A 22,254-nucleotide genomic window follows, 5' to 3' on the forward strand; every position below is an offset into this window, starting at 1 on the left:
ACACTCTTTCACAGAGAGAATTGATGCATATATAGATGATCCTGAGTTACTGGTTTTGGTTGCATCTTGCTGACGTTTAGACTTGGTACTAACATTCATATAGTGAACGAGGAGGGAGAAAGCAGATGGTTGAATAGTGATATCTGCTTCACAGAGACAATTTGCAGCCAGATATGTAGACATCCATGAGAAATTTATGTTGCTGGCCACACTGAAGCTACATGCACGAGCATGCAGTGCATTTTTTTGGTCAGCGTGTGTGTTTGGGAAAGATCAGTGGCCTCTCCAATATTAGCTCTTTCGAGTAGCTACAATTAGCGTCTATGATAGCTATTTTTGGCAAACCACATTAACTGTTGACCTCTTGTTCCTGTTTGGCATTTGTTGTTTGTTCATTTTATCTTTGAGGAAAGTTTTAAGCCCCCTATAATAGAATCCCAAAAATGAAATTAAGATAATAATAACCGATATTTTGTGAGTTGTTTTTTTTGTTTGTTTTTTTTTTAAATTTCATGGTGTTCATAAATGTTGATGTATTACTTTATTTACAGAGTACACTTTTTACACAGAATTAGTTTTGCATTCAATTGTAGCCAACTGTTAGGAGCAGTGGGAGGCTTTAATGCTGGTGATAAATAACAATCATACTACAGTAAATTGTTATTGCTAAAACGCAGCACTTTTCTTTGCCAGGTTTTATCAATACATACTGTAGCTGCATTTTGAATCAAATCTCTATCTCAAGCATACTTCAACAGGATCGGATCAGTTCTAGCCCGGGGACATAGGCTACCTGAACGATGGAGGAAATTTAAAATGGCATGGCCTGAGAGGATCACATTCTCATACAGATAATCTGTTTCACTTCAGGACTCTTCTTACTCAACCATTGCTGTTCTAATCTTATCTTAGTCACACGAGCTTACAGACATGCTAACATCCACATTCCTCTCTTCCTTTCTGCATCTCTTAGACTTTGTGTATCACCGTTAACCTTTTCTCTTTCTGTCCCACATTGAAACTCACTGGATTTACCTTTTCCACTGACTTCATTTTCCCCATTGTTCAAGGTCCTCTAAGACACAAGATGTCATGAATGAAAGAGGACAGCTGCCAAAGCATCTCATTTTCATTTTCATTTATATACATAGATCAGATTTTACCACAGTTATAAGTTACTGCCTGACATTTTCCCATTGCTCACATGTAATTCTCAGAGACATTCAGTTGTCAAGGGCATAGTAACCACACATTTCAAATTGACACATTCTCTGCATTAGTTTATAAGGTTACAGAACAGCTGAATGTTGAGGGCTGACAGACACTAGGGTCAGACCTTTGGAGAAACTTCCAACTTGAATGTTGAATGTCGCATGAATGTTGAAATTAGATCAGTTTTGTCTGTCATGGATCATGTCATGGCTACAGTACTGTAAATGCATTCTTGACAGCTCCAACCTGACACTAACATATAACCTCACTCTGTCAATGACCAGGTCTCAAATAAAAATCAATGGTCAAACAAATAAAGTCTAATACATAATAAAGGCTGGGGATTATCAAAAACAGAACAAATTGACATTACTGGTACCTGTACTATAGACTAACATGGTAAATTCCATGCCATTGTTTCCTTCATTCCAACAACATATGTATATCATACCATACCACCTTCTGCTGTTTAACAAAAACATTTCACTTTCTTATTAACTCTTATCAAATCTGGAGTTATTCTCCCTAAACTCCTGGAACATGACAAACTACAGCAGATCAGAAAAGAGCAGAAATTAGAGCTAAAGGCCTGTTTCTAATAACAGTACATGTCAAATAGAGACCTTGATCTTTCTTCATTTGCAGTAAATAAAGGCCTTTGCCACAATTGGAGAATTTATGGTAACTCCATTATGCCCCACAGCAGTAGGTGTGTAAATTCTGAAACAAAGCGCAGACTACACCTCTCGAGTTAGTTTAAAAAAACAACAACAACAAAAAAAGCCTGACAGACAGAGCTGGATGGTGCCAGGATCAAGGTGCTCCTGGTATCATGATTCAGTGTGCGTGGGCAGTCCAAGACAAGCGCTGACATCTCAGTACATCTGCTTTACCAGTCATGCATCACCAGTGTAATATGTTATCCCTTATTATGGCAGACAGCTAGGTGCTGGGTTACAGCAATTAAACTGTCTGACTTGGTATCCAAAAATTCTCTTAATCATAAAATTATATGGATATTGAAATTGCTGTGCATTTTTTTACTGTGCTTTACACCCCTTTTAATGTTTGTGGTGGTGAAAATATTTTTTGTAGGGTAGGTTATCATCTCAAAATTACTAGATGTTTACCACGAAACCTTTACATCTTTGGTTTGAATTAAGTCCTTTATCACACATCATTTCATCTTAATATTTTCCTCCATGTAGTATCCAATGAAGTCAAAAATACAAGCAACATTTTTTTTTCTTAATTTAATGTGTAATGTAACACTTTATCTAGTTTCTTACTCACTTTATCCCATCTTTTCCCCTCTCAGATCATCTCAGATCTAGAGTCATGGAACGAGGAACTGTCCCAGCAGATGAGTGACTTTGACACAGAGGACCTGACGCTGGCCGAGCAGAGGCTACAGCACCATGCAGACAAGGCGCTTACTATGAACAACCTCACCTTCGACGTCATCCACCAGGGACAGGAGCTGCTGCAGTATGTCACAGAGGTCCAGGCATCTGGTGAGTGACGGAATAGACAAGCATATTTAGTATTTTTTAGGGTATAGTACTAAGATAAGTAGGAGGAATCATTTAGATGACCTGGACTACGCCTCTTGTTTGGTTGTTTGACACAGTTTATAATATAGTTTTAGTAGCAAAAGTCAGGCTCTGATGATACTAAATATGCAAGAGCTACCTCTTTAGCTTGCCTCAGGACAATAATTATTTACCAGGGCCAACCTTGCAGCTAGAACTACGACTAGCACATAATACTATGAAAATGTGAGTACAGATTTTACCAATGCTAAAAAATTCATGAAAGTTTTGTACAGAAAATAGCTTTCAGACATAATTTAGTCACCTTTCACAAGATCAACATTACACTGTCTACATGGCTTTGTGTTATTAAAAATGTAAGCTGAGCTTGTGCTTCCATTTAAATGCAATTACTCCTCTGGACTGTTTTCAGTCAAAAGAATATTGAATGATTTCAGAAATGTGAAATCTGTAGTCATCCAATTGTTGGCTGTTTTCCCTAAGAGTACATTTATGAAATACATATTTGATACCCTTCCTTGTACTTTCAAGTAGAGAATGTGGAGATGTGTGCAAATAGCTAAATATCTCTACATCCATACCCATTTACCCATGTAAATAGCAATAAATGATGATTGAGTGAATTATAAGGAAGAAAAAAGGAGAAAAACAGATTACATAATAAAATGTCCATTGCATGTCATGCAGGTGTGGAGCTGTTATGCGACAGAGATGTGGACATGGCCACCCGGGTCCAGGACCTGCTCGAGTTTCTTCACGAGAAGCAGCAAGAGTTGGACCTGGCAGCGGAGCAGCACAGGAGACATCTGGAGCAGTGTGTCCAGTTGAGGCATCTACAGGCTGAAGTCAAACAGGTACGTACTAGAAGAAGAAAAGGACAAGAGGGTGTTACGAGGATAGACGGTAATACAACACGGAAGTAGTGATTGGAGCTTGTATGTTGGATTTTAAAAGGCACTCTAAAAAACAAGCTACAAAAACACGAGGCTTTTTAGTTATGAAAGAATAATCCCTGTGTTATTCTCAGTGTCTGCTTTTACTCAGGCCAGATTAAACATTTTGGAAACTTAAAGCACATTTAAATATTACGAAAATGAACAACAAAAGTTATATTTAACTGTACATTCAAGCGTATGTTTGTATATAAATGCTCAGATGTGCTGCATGTGAGAGATAAACACTTGTTTTCCTTCTAAGACTGAGGTCAAACTGATTTGTAGAAAGGAATTCTGACAACTTATTGCTACAGCGTGCCGTGATGTTACAGTAGATCATGTTGAAGTGCTAAAAGGCTACAGTATGTTCTGTCTGTACATGACCATGGGTAGATGACTCATCCTGTGTCAACAATCTCTCTCCCTGTCTCTCTCTCTGTCTCTCTCTCTCTGTATCTCTTTCTGCCTTTGGGGGAAATAGACAGAGAGATACAGTAGGGTTGGTTCAGCCAAGCTTTAAAGAGAGGGAGATAAATGAGAATTCAGAGCTAAAGTAGACAAATAGACCAGAGAAAATCTGACTTGGGAGAGAAGGAGATAGAATTTCTTTGTTTACTGTCGTGTCAGTGCGGAGTCTGTTAACTAGCAATTCCCTCCAAATATTCATTCAAGAGTTGAATACAATCACAGCAAGAAAATTGTGTGGACTTTGCAATGTAGATAGACTGATATTTCAGAGCAAAACAAAAACAAACCTAGTGCCAGTTTTCATCGCTAGGCCTGTTATTGTAGTGATTCAGCTGAATAACAACAGGCTTCATGCTTCATCTTGCACTAGAGTTAATAAAAGGGAACAGAGTGGTGGCAGACATGAAACTGAGACTAAAATAACCAAAAATTACACCCAAAGAGTGCTGAAGCAAAACATTTCAGAAGATGCGCTGGCAGCATATTGATTGAACAGATCTGACAGTATGATGATAGTGCTTTGCTAGTATGATGCTGTTGTTATTTTTACTCATCAACCCACAGATAAGCAGTATTATGTATGCATAGCACTCATGAATTAGAGTTTTCTCGAGCGACGGCTTCTGTTGCTTAATCCAGCAAATATTAGGATTACGTCATAGCAGCATGTGCTCCTCTGATATTCAGCAGCTAACACTCATGCCTGTCCTGCCTCGGGACACTGCAAGTGCAATGGAAACAAAGGAAACATAGAGTCAAAGTTGTGCTGCATCATCACTTATATAGCCTAGCTTCAGTTGCAGTTCTGCCCATCACCCACACAGCAGGTGTTCATGCTGAGTCAGAGAGAGAGAGGTGTCTTCGACAGAGTGTGTTTAACATACCCTCTGGCTATAACTAGGCCAAGAAAACTATGAGCAAATGTGGGTGGGGAGAGATTTGGTACATAGGGGTGAAAAGATAGAGCAGGGTGTCAGGGAAACGTGTGAAGGGGGAGATTTGAAAAGAGCCAAGGGATCGACACTGGAACAGTGTGAGGATGCAAGGGAATGAAAAGGTGTCAGAGTTGAAGAAGCAATGAAGAATATATATGAGAAGAGACAGATAAGGGGGAGGGCACAGAGAGAATGTTAAGAGCTGAGAGAAGTAGAGAGGAAGCAAAGACAAGAACAAAGTGAGAAATTGGAAAGTGGGAAGATGGGTCTTTTTTTTAAATTATATTAAATGTCTTACACAATGTATCCATCGCATGAATTATGAAAATAAGACTAGTATGTTAAAGATTGAATAGTAAAAAAAACTCTTTGTTCTCCTTTATGTTTGTGCTGTGTGTGTATTTGTGTTGTAGGTGCTGGGTTGGATCCGTAATGGCGAGTCCATGCTGAATGCTGGTCTGATCACAGCCAGCTCGTTACAAGAGGCTGAGCAGCTGCAGAAAGAACACGAACAATTCCAACATGCAATAGAGGTAAAAGGAAAAACAATCATATTTCTCCTGTTGTGGCACCTCTATTAGCCTCTTTAGAGGAATGTGAAGATGCCCACATGCTCTGTGCCATAGGGTGTGTTTTTCTTCTTGTCCATATATATATCCCACTCCCATTTTTTTATTCACCTTCCCTGTCATCATGTTTGTCCTCATCTATTTATGTTCCACTCTTCATCTCCCTCTTACCCTACTTCTGCATCTCCTTTGCTACATTGCCCTTCATCCTTCAACCTTTTGCCTTTCCAAAACTCTTCTCAGGTTCATATCTCTCTGCACTGCCTGCCATTCTCCTCACAAGTCACACATGAAATGGGATTATAAATAACGAATATCTCTATCTGTTTCTTTGTTCTCTCTCTCTCTGCTTCCCTTCTTTATTTTCTTTCTCTCCACTGATTATGCAAGACGCATTTTCTTTCAACTCTTTCGAGCCTGGCTCATTTAAATGCAGGCCTGTACCTCACCTACTTCTACGGAGCTCACATACACACACAATGATGCACAAGGAAAAGCTCTGTTTATGATTATTTGATTATTTGCTTATGTGAGACTATAATTGTAACATGCACACTTTAACCATATTTGCAATCAGATACAGGGTATGATAACCTGATAATGGGTCCTGCGTGGTGAGAAGTGATATGGGAATGTTCTCCTTGACTATACCCTGCAGGTGCTGCAGACATTAAAATTTTTGCTGCACCAACATTATCAAAGACAGCAGGAAATCCTTCATTCTTCTTTTATCTTCTTCTGTTTTCCTTCCCTCAAGTGATCTGAGTCCAGAAAAGGGCAAAAGCCTTATTTTTCACGCTAACCGCTATGACACAAAAATCTCCAGATACTGTCCTTTTTTTTTTTTTGAACCTCACTATCTCATTTCCTCCCCAGAATGCTCACTCCAGGACAATCTTTATGACACAGCTACAATCAGACACTACATTTATTTATTTAGCCTTTCCACTGTTGCTCCCCAGTCCTCTACTCCACACTAAACTGCCCTGCAGGGCCAACAGGAAGCTGGGGTCGTATTTTCAAAGCAATCATTGTGATATAGCTCATATATCTCTTGCAGTTCATTGTTTTTTATCTCACCCTCATCCCCCATGTAGAAAACCCATCAGAGCGCGTTGCAGGTACAGCAGAAGGCTGAGGCCTTGCTCCAGGCTAACCACTATGACATGGATATGATTCGGGACTGTGCAGAAAAGGTATTGCACTCTTACAATTTTATCTGTCGAGGAAAATATAAATATTATTGCTGTAAATGGCAAACTAACTTGTTTTATTTGATTTGAAGGTGGCAGACCACTGGCAGCAGCTAATGCTGAAGATGGAGGACAGACTCAAGCTGGTTAATGCTTCTGTGGCCTTCTACAAGACCTCCGAACAGGTACTTTTCAGTGTGTGTGTGTGTGTGTATAGGAGTGGGTGCCAAATCACTCACATGTCCACTGATTAAGACAGGTGTTAATGTATGTGAGATAATCTCAAACAGGAGTGAGTTTGAGTGAAAATGATGAAATTGGAATATAGAAATACAATTTCCTTTTTGAACTTCAGTAGACCCGCGGTGTTAAAGAATGATTTTAGATATTGCTCTCAAGGATTTGCAGTTGCACAATTTGCATAATAGTCAGGAGCAGGAGAAGGTCAGTGTTGCAGTGGTTTAATGTATTGTATCTATGTCTCAGGTGTGCAGTGTGTTGGAAAGCCTGGAGCAGGAGTATAAGAGAGAAGAAGACTGGTGTGGTGGTGCTGATAAATTGGGCCCCAACAGTGAGTCAGACCACGTCACTCCCATGATCAGCAAACACCTGGAGCAGAAAGAGGCTTTCCTCAAGGTGAGAATAAGCAAATATGTGTTAAATTCCCAGAGGAATTATTTGTTATTAACATTATTTTTTAGCTCATATTCAATACTGACCAGTTAATCTGGCTTTTTTTGTGTCGTATTACTCAAGGACTACATGTAAAATCAGTCAGAAGCAAATGAACGTGTAAGATGTAAGTGACATCTGTCTTCTCTCCGCAGGCCTGTACGTTGGCCAGGCGCAATGCTGATGTCTTCTTGAAGTACCTGCACAGGAACAGTGTCAACATGCCCGGCATGTTGTCCCACGTCAAAGCTCCGGAGACTCAGGTTAAGAGTAAGTAGACAGCTCAGTGATCATCTGTTTTGTTTCTGCATTTTATCATTAAAAAACATTCCCATGAAGAATTTACCACCTGCTCAGCCTTGTTATCCATCTGCAGAACTGTATGTCAGGTTATTCAAGGTATTTATCTCTTTAAACACTGTGTTTCTCTGTACAAGAAGTGGTAACTACAGCACACCTTTGCAAGCTGATTTTATTATTTAGTGTTTTATCTTTAACAAGATCGTATTGGCTCACTTAACATTTTCACAGATTTATAAATTCAGGTGTTCAGTATTTTCCTGTACAGTGATGACATATGCTTGAACAAATGTCTCTATGTGCACTTGTTGTGTTTCATCAGACATTTTGAATGAGTTGCTGCAGAGAGAGAACAGAGTGCTTCACTTCTGGACCATGAGGAAGCGGAGGCTGGACCAGTGCCAGCAATATGTAGTGTTTGAACGCAGTGCCAAACAGGTGTGTGCTTATATTTGAGGGTGCTTGTGTATATGTGTGCACTGACAATAAGCAACAGCTTGAACACAGGGTTAAACAGATCATTACATTGTGTCATTTGGTTTACTACTCAACAGAGTTAATAGAAAAGGCCTCTTCATTATTGTTTGGTTCCTGTTGGAATTGAATCAGCGAGTTGGCTCTTCTCAGTTAGCATCCAGCTGCAACTTCAATCTTGTCTTGTCTCTTTTTTTGAATTAAACAAGCAGCTTGTGTTTTCTTAGTAAATGATACATGTCAAATATACTGGAAGTGATGTAATCTGGCAGACATTTGCAACAATGACAGTCTTAAAGACGGCTATCATTATGTGGCCCAGTAAATTTAAACACTACAATTATTACAGGGCATTGCCAAAAATATGTCTCCAACTACTCATTTTCACCACTCAGATGGAACTGAACATTTTAACTTCTGGGATTTTGTTTGTAAAGCTTCTCAGTATTTTAGAAAAATAGGAGTTAACACAACTTCTCAAACTTGAGAAGCAAACAGGTCTTAGATCAGCCATTGTTCAAAGATACAGGGACATGTAAGATGGACAGAATTTGGATAATACTGTCTTCAGTAGCAGCCAGGATCCCTCCACACTCCACACACTGAGCAGACTTTTGGGGTGTGCTATTAACTCTTGTCTACCGGCGACCAGCGGCTGTATAAATATAAGACATGTGGCTCCCCCTTGTGGTGTTTGGATAGCACAGCGCAGGCACTTAGCCAATAAAATCAGAGGACATCATAGATGTTTCTAGGACATGGCTATTCTGGGGCAATCCAGGTTTTATCCCCAGGGTCCAAATGCTTTCTGGTCTCACAGTTTGACTGGACCAGTTCTGCCACTGCTGACCAAGGAGATATCACCTGCAGGCCCAGTTATAAAGTACACAGACATTGTGAAGACAAGAAACAAAGTAGAACCTGTGGAAATTTAATACTAGAAATGCTTGAATTGGGGAACAATTTGATAGGTGGTAACAGATTCTATCTGCATAGTAAACTGATGATACAAAGATATAATTCTGTATCATATTGTTGTGTCTAAAATGATAAAAATGTCAAAATTCAAATAAGCTGGTACTCTACCAGCTTATTTGAAAGTTGGCCAGGTCGTCAGATTTGGATATTTAATAGAGATTGTGTGACTGTGTGTAACTAAAATCCCTGCCGTGCAAATGAACTCACTTGTGATTGGTTGTTTCCTCAGGCCCTGGAGTGGATCCATGACACCGGGGAGTTTTACCTGTCCACACACACATCCACCGGCTCCAGCATCCACCACACACAAGAGCTGCTGAAAGAGCACGAAGACTTCCAGATCACAGCTAAGGTACATGTCTGTGTATTTATATTTGTTTATCGATCCATTGTTTCATAAAAGAAGGTGAGAAGGATAGAGACTGCCTGTGCGTCTGCGTGTTTTGTTCCTGCTGCTGCGCTCGTAGTGTTACGTTGTGTGTATGTTTGCACACTCCTGCGCTCTGCTGGGAGGCCCGTTCCCAGGGCAGCGTATTGTCCTGTTTCCTCTTTGCTGTGTCACTGTTATTGTGTTAGAGAACAAGGTATTGTGTCCATCAAGCAACACACTGATTCCTAATTCTGTCTCTCTCTCCTCTATGTCTCTCTCTTATCTACCTTTCCTCCACCGGCACTGCCTCTCTGTTGCCGTCTCTCCTTTCTCTCTATCCCCTCCCTAAATGTCTCTCTATTGATAGCAAACCAAAGAGCGGGTAAAGCTGTTGATCCAGCTGGCGGATGGGTTTTGTGACAAGGGCCACGCCCATGCCCTGGAGATAAAGAAATGGGTGTCCTCAGTGGACAAGCGCTACAGAGACTTTTCTCTCCGCATGGACAAATACCGGACTTGCCTGGAAACAGCGCTCGGCATTTCTTCCGACTCCAACAAGGCTGTGAGTGCTCACTGTTAATATCAGGTCTATTCTTCCAATGTGTTGTGGAAGATGAACTGCATTTATGTATGATGATCATGATAAGACCACAAGAGATACTGTATGTCTGGCAGAGGTTGTAGGAATAAAGATACAACCTTTGCTTAATCTTACATATAAGACTGACCAAAACAAAATCATGTATTTTACTTGAGTTATAAGATTTTCAAATCAAATTTCACCTTCTGTAACCCCATGTTCCTGTTCAAACTCCATCTCCCAACAGTTCTTTTTAATGAGCTGGTGCGAAGAGAAAGCAAATACATCACACATTGGTGTGTTGACTAGTGAATGACTAACATGCATGTTATGCTCAACATAATAGCCACTGTGTCCTGTGTTTTCAGAGTAAAGAGCTACAACTGGACATCATCCCAGCTAGTGCTCCAGGGTCAGAGGTCAAGTTGAGGGATGCTGCTCATGAACTCAATGAGGAAAAGAGGAAATCGGCGCGGAGAAAAGAGTGAGTGCAACAGACATTTCTCTGGTGTGCAATCTCCTGGTGGCCAGCTGATGTTCGATAGGGAACAGCAGTGAAGCTTTATCACAGGTTTCCTTTGCAGTACCTGGATGAATAATTCAGTCATTTCCAGCAAACATATGAAAACATATCTTTTTTTCTGTCCGATTAACATTTTATAGCTGCAGCCCCGTTTTTATTTCAGATTGTTGTAATGTTAGAGATAATGTGGAGTTTAATGTCAAATTGCCCAGAGAATGTGAGCATATCCTAGTGAACACTGAAATCTGCTAATCCAATCAAGTGTGTAAACAAATGGAGATGGAATTTATGATGCATGTGAGAGGACGCAGAGCAGTAATGTGCCATATGAGCATTTTTCACAAAGCGTTTTAGTGTTCCTGATGCTGTATAGAATATCTGCGGTAATAAGTTTAAAATGGTTTATGAGGGAAATTCACACAGGAGGGAACCCATGAATAGCCTGTAAATTATGGCTCATATGTTCACAAACTATAAGTGAGCCATAAGGGAGTTATAATGCATCCACATACAGCAACAGAGCTACATCTGTCTTGACTCTATGCTTAGAACACATGTTATATAGAAAAGTTGCATGGGATGAATTTAGACTAGAAATTTTAATTTACTTCTGCCAAAATGTTCCCACCTACTGTAACAGCACACTGCATGTGGATGGAGGTCAAAATATGAAAGGCAAAAATCCTATTTGTACTGTCAACTTGATGTATAGTGTGATATCCATACAAAGACACACACATCATTCACTTGTTAAACTCTAAACACTAAAATTATTGTACAGAAACTGCAAGATTTTAACACTTGTTCCTGTAACCTTGACAATTCTGTGAACAATTGTTTTCTATGTGCTGCAATAGCTTGCTAATCAAATCCTTCTGTATACAGTGTGTGCATAACACTAGTGTACTAAAGCATTCAATCACAAGCCACTGTATCTTCAAAGAAAGTTGACATTACATTATTATTATTGATTTGAACATATTTAAAAGCTACCACAGCAGTTACAAAAAAATGTAGAAACATCATCTTTTTTATGCTCAGTATTTTTGTCTTGTTTTGTACATTCTGGCCTTCAGTTTCCTCTGAGGAACAAAATGTTAGCCGAAGACTAACATTGAACACAACACAGTTTTTAGTTGTTGTATCATTGTCTCTTAACACAATGTCCATGTCCTTTCAGATTTATAATGGCTGAGCTGATTCAAACAGAGAAAGCCTATGTCAGAGACCTACGTGAGTGTATGGATGTAAGTATTACAACAGACACACTCATTCACCTCATGGAGTGTTTACACAAATAGTTGTTTCCTGACTTTAAGTGAACTGGCTAAACATGACTTGCCATATTAGTTGCACTTTTTCTTAAAATATTTTAGTTGGTCACACCCAAAATAAGTAAATGATTAATTGAAAGATGTAATGTGATGATGACATGCTCTTACATGAGGAGAACTAGCTTCTGTGTATTTAATTATTTATGCGTTGATGTGTGTTTTTTGTGCAGACATACCTGTGGGAGATGACCAGCGGTGTGGAGGAGATTCCTCCTGGTATTGTCAACAAGGAACACATCATCTTTGGGAACATGCAGGACCTCTATGAGTTTCATCACAAGTCAGTAGAGCAGTGATCTGTGACATTCTGTATTCTTCAACACCTACTTCAGCTAACGTAGTGTTAAAGAAAGACAGTGTTTCATGTAGTAAACCGTTGCTTTGCTACCACACCGTTTTTTCTTAACATTCAGAAATAGTAAATATGAATGTGACACAAAATTGTACTTCATTTCCTGTGATTGTTCATCCTAAATTGGTCTGTCTCTGTACAGTATCTTCCTGAAGGAGCTGGAGAAATATGAGCAGCTTCCAGAGGACGTGGGCCATTGTTTCGTCACCTGGGTGAGAGATCTACAAGTTATGACATTTATGTTGCAATCTGTGATTAAACTTTTACTGTACATCTCAAAAATTACAAATTTGAACCATTTTTGGTTTTGATTTCTCCTGTTTTAATCCTCCTTTGTAACTGGATCCATATTAAGCTTGAATACCAAAACACAGAAATGATTTCTTCTGAAACAAATCAATCTAAATTTAAAATAACATCCTCAAATCCTTATCAGGACTTTTACTACTAATGTTGATTAAGTGTTGTTCAGATGGTAGAAACTGTATTTTGCCCAGAAAGCATATGTAATATACAGTACAGTAGGCCTATGAAGTATTCAAGATTTTTCTGAGACAGATCTTGTGAGGTTAGTATTGATTTTATTTCTCCTTCCCAGGCTGATAAGTTTCAGATGTACGTGAACTACTGTAAGAACAAGCCAGACTCCACACAGCTCATCCTGGAGCATGCTGGATCCTACTTTGATGTAAGTAACAACTAATACTGCTAGAAGTGTGAAATTTTAGTTTTAGGGTGAGTGATTTTTCGCACTTTGTAATCCATGGACAGTCTTTTGGGTGTAGAGGTTGCAGAGATAGAGAATTTTCAACTGATGACTAAGATATTCACACTGCAAATCATTTGGTTTTACACTGTCTGCTGAAAAATGTTGTACAGTACATGAATTGGAATCAAGAAGACCATGGCATATGTAAGACTTGAGTCCGTCTTTTGAATTTTACAGGAAATCCAGCAAAGGCATCGTCTTGCCAACTCCATCTCCTCTTACCTGATCAAACCAGTCCAGAGAATCACTAAGTACCAGCTGCTTCTTAAGGTACAACATTCCTTCACACAAATGTAAAAGAAGAGAAATCTGGTCTAGTGCAATTCCCTTTTTGGAGGCAAACAAAATGCATACAAAATCATTACTTTTCCTAAGAATGGGTTCTATACTGCTGACATTTATTTAATTGTCACTGTGTATGTGTTTGTGTGTTTGCTTCTCTTGTAGGAATTGTTGACATGCTGTGAGGAGGGAAAAGGTGAGATCAAGGATGGTCTTGAGGTGATGCTCAGTGTCCCCAAGAAAGCCAATGATGCCATGCACCTCTCAATGCTGGATGGTGAGTATACACACACACACACACACACACACACACACACACACACACACACACACACCACAAACACACACCTCTGCTACATGTTTATGTTTTTAATCACCTGTGCACTTTCACACTGAGTTTGTTCTCACCTGATGTTGCCATTGATTGAACTTTCACTTTGCGTTTGAGAATTCAATCACGTCGCTCGCTTGTCACAGTCATTCAGCACAAAATACTCAGCTGTGAGTCAGCAGCAACTTCATTCATCTTGCCTTCCTTTGCCACCCACAAGCATGTTTGTACATACTGTACACACATACAATACAATCAAACACAGCTAATGGCTTTTTCCTCCTCGCCTTTCACCACCTCAGGGTTTGATGGGAACATTGACTCCCAGGGAGAACTGATTCTCCAGGAGTCCTTCCAGGTTTGGGATCCCAAGACTCTGATTCGGAAGGGTCGTGATCGTCACCTCTTCCTCTTTGAGATGTCCCTGGTCTTCAGCAAAGAAGTCAAAGACTCCAATGGGCGCAGCAAATACCTCTACAAGAGCAAGCTCTTTGTAAGTAATGTACTGTTTAATGCTCTCAGATTATATTGTTTCTTTGGAATAAAATAAGTATATAGAACATAATACAATTGAGTGAGAGAGGTTATTATTTTGTATTTATATGGACTGTAGCAAACAAAGTAGCAAATACATTATTGAGCACAGAGAAGATTTTTGCTTGCTCTAACTAAATCATTCTTTGTGTAACAATCATTTCTTTACAAAGTATAATTTATGTGCATGCACACGTGCATATTTTTCACAAATATAATTAAATAAGAAGCTAATCAAGATGCATAGTGAAAGTTATTGCATTTGGCCCACTTCAGGAAAAGCTCAGTAGGCAGTGTGATGATCTTATGACCAAAATGCAACCCTGTAACACCAATGCCCGACATGATGGTGTCACATTAAACTCAGTAATTTGTCATGTATTGGTTGTCTGACTGAAGATGCAACATGTGTCATTCATATTCTCAGACTATTTCTTGGCGCATATCAGATTTTATCAGGTCCAATTAGAATTGTTACATAGAAATTTGATTCAGATGTGGCCCAGACTGAGGTGGACTAAAAAATATGTACCTGAGCCCCGACTCAGTTCAGGTTGGGTCCTTGGCTCTTCTGAGGAGTTGGGTCAGCTTGAAGAACCATACTACTACTTGGGTTATAAATTGTCATTGCATCACTTTCTGTTCATGTATCTAAACGTGTTGATATGTTGTTCACGTCCTCAGACATCAGAGCTCGGAGTGACAGAACATGTGGAGGGAGATCCTTGTAAGTTTGCCCTCTGGGTGGGCAGGACCCCGACCTCAGACAACAAGATCGTCCTTAAGGTATCAAGATGCTCATGTTTATAGTGAAGATAAAAGGCGCAATGTATTTTTGAATTGTTTCTCTCTTGAATATTTTACAACAGTGTCTGATGTCATTCACTGAGTTAAAACTGGGAACCAAAAATAATTGCATTACAATTTGTCTAAGTTCCGCTTCCGACACTGTACTAAGTGTAAAATAGACCCCCATATGATTTCGCCTCTGCAGCAGCAGTCAAGTTAAACAGGAATCACTTCATGTCTGTAGTCCACCCCCACTGAATCCTACGTAGTTCCTTCTGTTCAGCCAAGAAAGTTCACTCCCTGTAGGGGGGTGGAGTGTTACTTTCTGCTACTTATTCACTCATCACACAGAAACATTAACATAGCAGTTGATGGGTCATAATCCAACTCACAAGTAACTTGAAGTGAGTCAGAAGGAATATTATATGCAGGATTTGTGTGTTTGTTTTCGAGAGAGGCAGAAAGAAATTTGTCAATTCCAGTATATGTGTTACAATGTGTGAATATGTGCTGTGCAGCTATCTGTCTCATTACATAACTTCTGATGACCATCTAGATCTGTTTCTTATGTAACACTGTGCCACAGCAGCCTTGGCTCTGCTGGTTGCTAAGTGAAGGAGGAAGCGAAGACACAAATGAGGACAGTCATATGTTAAATACAGAATCGACGAATTGAGTGACGTAAATAAACATGAGGCTGACAATCAGTGTCCATCATCCCTCCGTGGGAACCTAAGTGGAGCTTAGGAGAGGCCACTGTCGTCATTTCAGATTGTTACTGAATAAGGATGTTTGACTCAAGTACTTTGATTGCAGGGATCAAAGCACTTATGTGGAGTCAGACAGAACTATAATTGCTAAATTAGACCTGATACCGCGTATCAAGTGAACGGATTAACTGCTTTCGCTGTTAACAGCTCTTGTTGTTGATGTCATCTTATATGTGTGTCTGTATGTGAAAAAGGAGAAACACAGACCTGAGTAGATTGTTGACATAACAGCTGTACATACTGAGACCTTTAAATCTGACTAACATATATGACTCAAGTGTGTGTACGTTGTTGTTTTTTTTTTTTTTTTTGTACCAGGCTTCAAGCATTGAGAACAAGCAGGATTGGATCAAACACATCCGGGAGGTCATTCAGGAGCGAACTGTCCACCTGCGCGGAGCTCTGAAGGAGCCCATTCACATCCCGAAAGCCACCACAGCGAAACATAAAGGCCGACGGTAGGCTTCCAGTGCACTAATCTGAATTTCTTTATTTTTTGTTAATGTTGTTGTTCATTTTAAGTGTTTATTATGATAGTCATCACAAAAATTAGTATACAGCAAAGGCATTTTGCAGCCATGCAAACAAAATCTGGAAATAAGTCTGTAGTAGTAAATATAAAAATTATTTTATTCAGTTTTCCGATAATAATTAAACGCAGCAGCACAGCTTGAATTAACCTTTGCAACTATAAAAATTAGAGTGACACTACAGAGCAAATAGTATCCCAGGATCCAGGCTCTTACAGTAAATCAACTCAATAACCAGTATTTCCAGTAACAGATCTAAAAACACATAATGACAATTAATTATAATAATAAACTGTAATGATAATGTCTGCCTGCAGGGATGGAGAGGAGCTGGATAGTCAGGGAGACGCCAGCAGCCAACCAGACACCATCTCCATTGCCTCACGTACATCCCAGAACACACTGGACAGTGATAAGGTAGGAACGGACACGCAAACATACATGAGAAACAGTGCTGATGCACAAAGTAAACAACTCTGTATTATTTTATTTTTTTCATCCCCCTAAAGTGACACACTATTAAGTTTGTTCAGTCAGTCTGTAGATATTCATGCCGTCGCACAGTGACATGATCTGGGCGCATGCAAGCTTCTCTCTGCAAGTTGTCTCCTGTGAAAGTGTTTTGATTGTGTGTAGAAGAAAACTGTCTATCTGACAACTCTTTAAAGCAGTGTGTGCGTTTGTGTGAGCGCAAACGTGTGTATCTGTGAGAGAGAGAGAGAGAGAGAGAGAGAGAGAGAGAGAATCTTCACTCTCTGGGAACAGGGACAGTCGACTATGGTTATATCTGGTAATAACACCACAGAAGGCCTGTCCTCCTACGCTCAGTATGAGCAACTGTAAAGCTAAACACACACATACACACCAGCACATAGAAAAAAAAATTCTATACTTTTATGTCATACTAATTAAAAACTAAAGCAATGGTCTCTTAAATTAAGTGAGTTTTTTCACACTTGTATTGGACTTTCCCCAATTTCATACACTTCTGCTACAATCAGGAAAGTAAGAAAAATAGCCAGAATTTTAGCCTGGAGTGTTGACTGTCCCTGTTTAGTTAACTGCTACCACAAAGCTCAACTCTGTGGCCGTTTCAGGTAACAGAGAACCAAATTCTTAAGGTGAGGAGTGCGTATATGCATGTGTGTGTTTATCCGCTTGTGTCAAAACTGTCAAGGACACTAATTAATTTGTAATTGTTCCCTCAGTTTAGGACATACTCACCTGCATAAACATTCAAAACACACAGTAACACATGCAAATAGGCGTTTTGCATGTGAATGCATCCCTCTATCTTGCTCTCTCTGTGAGACCTCTCATTCAAGAGGCAATGACAGTGGTGTGTTTGTGTCAGTGTGTGTGTGCCCATGTTCCTGTGTGTGTGCTTTAGTGACTGACTTGTGTGTCAGCAGCTTCAGCCTCCCACACTCTCTTCACAGAGGATGCTCGTCTGTATGCCAGACAGGAGAGCACAGTTTTAAGTCCTCATAGCTATTAATCTCACACTTTACTTCAAAGGTAGAAAGATTCGGGCAACAACAGTTTTTTTTTTTTTAATCTCTAATTTTCTGGAGTGTTTTTGTTGATAAATGGACTTTCATGAACTAGATGTGGAGACAACTGTTTAAAGACAACGATGGATTAACTGCAGCACTCCGGGGAGGAGACACACAACAGAGAGTCATTTAAGCCTCAATAGTCTGATTGTAAGCACCCACAGAGGAGCGCTGTTGACTATTACAGTGGACAGCAGCAACTTTTCTGCCGGCTTCGGAATATTCCAATGGATCAGGATTTTAATTACCTAGGACTGTTTTCCCAGGGGAAATATTCCACAAAAAGTTAAATAAATTTCACTATTTTCTAGGCAGCTTGTGCTTATCTAGTAAGCATCTCATTGGGATTTAGGACAATAGCAGTGGATTGCTGTAGAAATCAGATTGCTCTGAGTTTTTTAGCGCTTTGGAACTTCTCTTGCAATGAGGGAGTGGAAAGCAATGGAGAGACTGGAGGACAGGATCTCACATCCCGTTACTCAGCTCCTCAGCTCTCTGGCTTTACCACACTACCAAAGGGTATGTTGCAAATTTAAGAAAACAGAACAAAAAAAACACTATCATAGAGAGCAAATGTGTAATGCAGTCTATTTCAGCTATGAAATGCACAAGGCACATGCAACACTATAAATAAGGAACATATGTTAAAATTAAAACAGCTGTAAACATTTGCCTGCATGAAATGTGTGAATGTTTTTAGTCTGCTGGTTATGTACAGCATGTGGCTGTGACTAATGGTGCAAATGTATGTTCTATTGTCCTCAACTGTATAAGACTTTGTTCATCTGCCGTTAAGTCATTTTTAATATAAATGCACACAAGATGATTGAAATCATCTAATGTTTTATTGCTCAGAATTCTTTGATATGAATATGTTACTTTTTCTCAGAAAATGTATCATGAAGTGTGCATGAACATGAAATGCTTTTTTATAATAAAAACAAGTTGCGAACTGCTGATGATTAGTGAAGAATTAAGGACTTGAAACCATAAAATTGAATTAGGTACGTTGCTGTGCACAGCAGAGTGGACTAGCGACACATTGTTAGGCATTTGTGGTATTCATTTGCATTTGTCCCAGATATTAAAGAAAATGTATTGTATATGCTTTTATATGTTTCAATATTAACAAAATGTATGCACCCTCTGGTGTATAGGTTGCAGTCTATTTTTCACTTGGGAGCACAGAAAAACTTCTATTAGGGATTGAAGCATTAAGAGCATGTGCATTTTCAGTCACGCATTGCACAGAAATACCTTAGAGAAACCAGTGAGCTAATTCCAGCTATCTCTTAATACCTTTCTTTTCATAGATACTCAGATGATCACAGGGAGGCCGTCATAGTGACGTTTTGTTCAGTTGTGCTAGAATGAGTCACCAATTATCATCTTGTACACTTCCTTTACAGTGCTGCTGGAGTACATCGGCAAATGCGGATTTGTGTGAATAGTAGCTCATTGATTCAATTTAATCATGTCAGAAACCATTTTACTGAAATACCATGCATTTTGGCATCAGCTTAAAGTAGCTGATACTTATAGTATGGTATATTGATAGTAACTGAAGTTGACGGAAATGCAAGAGAAATAATAGAAAAAATGTTTAAACTGATTTCAGCGGATCTGTCTTTCAATTTTACAATCTACAGCGGAGCTAAGAGAGATACTACTCCGGATTTATTTTGTTTTATGACTTGTTGGATATGATTAATCCTCACAGAATGTACTGTGAAGACTGCATTCATGCTTTGTGCAAACAACTGAAGAGTAGAAAGTATCAGCATTTGTTCAAAGATCAACATGAACAAGTTTTTACAGATTTCTATAAAATTTGTCCCCTATTTGTTCCAGCTGTCCGGTGGTTGTGAGCTGACAGTGGTAATCCATGACTTCCTGGCCAGTAATGGTGGCAGCAGTGGGGAGCTCACGGTGCGACGAGGCCAGACAGTTGAAGTTCTGGAGCGACTCCATGACAAGCCAGACTGGTGCCTGGTCAGGACCACAGACCGCTCTCCAGCCCAGGAGGGCATAGTACCCTGCTCCATGCTCTGTATTGCTCACTCCAGGTCCTCCATGGAGATGGAGGGGCTCTTCAACCATAAAGGTAGGAGGAAGATTTTTCCCTTGATCTTTAATCACACAGTGTCAAGTGTACTGGAAGAGCTTTCGCACATTAAGGTACATGTAGACACTTCAGAAAATTATGAAAGGCTTATTAGAAGTACTTCTCCTTCAGAAACAACAATGGTGACCTGCATAGCCTTCTTATTTCACTACACAGCTGTTTGTCACATCCAGGCACACACAGACACTTGAAACATTAGAGAAAGCTAATAGGAAGCATTTCTTGTTTGCAAACTGGACCTGCAGAACCTTCAGTTTTTACTTAACAGCTGCTTGTTGAATCACTCACATGTATTTCTAGATGTTGCTATGCAACTGCAGAAGGCCCGCTTGAAGCACAGCTCTCTTTTAATTATCTTGAAATAATTTCAACCTGAGAATTCCCAAAACTGTTAACATCCTCAGTTCCTGTTGCTGTCAGGAACTCTTATTTTGTCTTAAACATGCAGTAGCATGCCCCTTCAGTTGTAATGAAACATTTAACAGCCTTGTGAGGGTAGCACGCCGGAGGATATGATGTCAGAAATTGCATCTGTTGCAGCACCCAAAGGGTCTTATTAAGAAAAGTCAATAACGTGATTCCCAAGGTTTTTTCCACAGACTGTGTGTGTCAATATCAGACCTCTGGTTACAGTAACACAAATACTCAAATGCTCAATCATGTCCTGCCAGAAATATAGTCTTAGAAGTGCGTCATAATTACCAAGACAACAGATTATTGTCAGAAATGTGGGGATTTTTCAGCACACATAAATTCAAACATAAACACAAGATATATTCATTAGTCTGATATATGTTCTGAGTTGGAGAAATGAGAATAGGATACAAGTTGTAGCACAAATGTGGCCATACTGTTGGAACAAAAATGAATTGCATAAGATGTGTGTTCACTTTACAACATCCCCCCCAAGTCTGAATATTGATAAGAGTAATAGCTTGTTACTTCTTAGTATGCAATAGAAACTATTTTTATTAATAACAGAAATGTCTCGCAATGTAGGCTTCACTTCCTTCTATACTCAAAGCAAAAGTTGATTAATGAATATGTCTGTTCTGATATGTCTGAAAAGTCAATATGGAGCTAAATTATATACTAAATCCCTTGATCATGTATTTAGTTCAAGTTCTCTAACAAAGACCTTGAAGTGAGTTCAGGTGGCTGCTTGGCATCCTGATCTGTACCCGGTAGGTATGGATCATGTCTGGATCTGGTGCAGCTGTTTCACTGAGTCTTTGAGGCCTGGGCTGATAGTTGATGATCTTTTCTCTCATGTCAGCATCTGGACAATGTAAGGAGTAAGGCATAAGTTTTGATCTTATCTCAAATTGTAAATAAATACAGTAGATAAATAGTTACCATACTGTATATACCTATACAATACATTTCTCAAATACAACTGGAAATGACCATCTAACCAGGAACATTTCTTTTCTAACTAGGAAGAAATATAATATTACAATAAGATGAAATGAATGGGATGAGATCTATACACAGACCTGACCCTCGTTTAACACTGAGTTGTTTATGAGCTGCCGTCATCATGTCTTGACAGAAGTTGCGGCTTGTGTCTTTCTCTCTGTAATCTGAAAGAGTGGGTGAGTGCTGTACTGCTTGTTTCTATGGTAATATACCGAAACATACAAATATTTTGCTAGCAGCGTCTTTGTAGTCAGCATGAGGAAGATCTGTGTTTGTGTTTGTATTTGAAATTATAGGATGCTTAGACTGCGCATGCAGGAACTCACAACTTTGGAAGTAGTTGAATGATTTACTGGTACAGTATAGGAATAACAGGAGAATTTCCCAACTGCTTATTTTACACTTTAACTTTAGCTTCACTTATTCTCATCTCTGTTTTGCTTGCTGAGGCTCTTGTGTTTATCTGCCTTCCCTCGGTTCCTTGGATGCACATAACCAGTCATCACTGTTTCTATCTGTGTGTTTGTGTGGCCACAGGCAGTGATGAAAAGGAGCTTCTCACTGCAGGGGTTGCTGTAGTCAAAAAAAAAAGCTGTTGCACAGGAAGAGGAAGACAAGGGCAACATAAAAAAGTCTTTGCTACTTTGTCAGTCCTTTGTGTTTACTGACCAACCATGCAGGCCACTTTGTCCAAAGCTGTG

General features: G+C 39.5%; 1 protein-coding gene across 4 annotated transcripts in view; it reads left to right on the forward strand.

Moving 5' to 3' along the window:
- Positions 1–22,254, forward strand: part of triob (trio Rho guanine nucleotide exchange factor b) — a 110,866-nt gene that overhangs the window by 65,679 nt on the left and 22,933 nt on the right. For all 4 annotated transcript variants that reach the window (XM_067602128.1, XM_067602124.1, XM_067602125.1 and 1 more), the window contains 22 exons: positions 2,531–2,726; positions 3,453–3,619; positions 5,517–5,636; positions 6,770–6,868; positions 6,958–7,050; positions 7,352–7,501; positions 7,693–7,807; positions 8,160–8,275; positions 9,519–9,641; positions 10,027–10,221; positions 10,608–10,723; positions 11,943–12,009; positions 12,267–12,376; positions 12,591–12,660; positions 13,047–13,136; positions 13,395–13,487; positions 13,665–13,776; positions 14,133–14,323; positions 15,049–15,150; positions 16,242–16,381; positions 16,771–16,870; positions 19,861–20,113. In XM_067602128.1, coding sequence (XP_067458229.1) covers positions 2,531–2,726; positions 3,453–3,619; positions 5,517–5,636; positions 6,770–6,868; positions 6,958–7,050; positions 7,352–7,501; positions 7,693–7,807; positions 8,160–8,275; positions 9,519–9,641; positions 10,027–10,221; positions 10,608–10,723; positions 11,943–12,009; positions 12,267–12,376; positions 12,591–12,660; positions 13,047–13,136; positions 13,395–13,487; positions 13,665–13,776; positions 14,133–14,323; positions 15,049–15,150; positions 16,242–16,381; positions 16,771–16,870; positions 19,861–20,113 — 2,818 coding nt within the window. The remainder of the gene's footprint in view (positions 1–2,530; positions 2,727–3,452; positions 3,620–5,516; positions 5,637–6,769; positions 6,869–6,957; positions 7,051–7,351; positions 7,502–7,692; positions 7,808–8,159; positions 8,276–9,518; positions 9,642–10,026; positions 10,222–10,607; positions 10,724–11,942; positions 12,010–12,266; positions 12,377–12,590; positions 12,661–13,046; positions 13,137–13,394; positions 13,488–13,664; positions 13,777–14,132; positions 14,324–15,048; positions 15,151–16,241; positions 16,382–16,770; positions 16,871–19,860; positions 20,114–22,254) is intronic.

The sequence above is a fragment of the Thunnus thynnus genome, chromosome 10 (assembly GCF_963924715.1).
Source record: "Thunnus thynnus chromosome 10, fThuThy2.1, whole genome shotgun sequence".
Classification (NCBI taxonomy): Eukaryota; Metazoa; Chordata; class Actinopteri; order Scombriformes; family Scombridae; genus Thunnus; species Thunnus thynnus.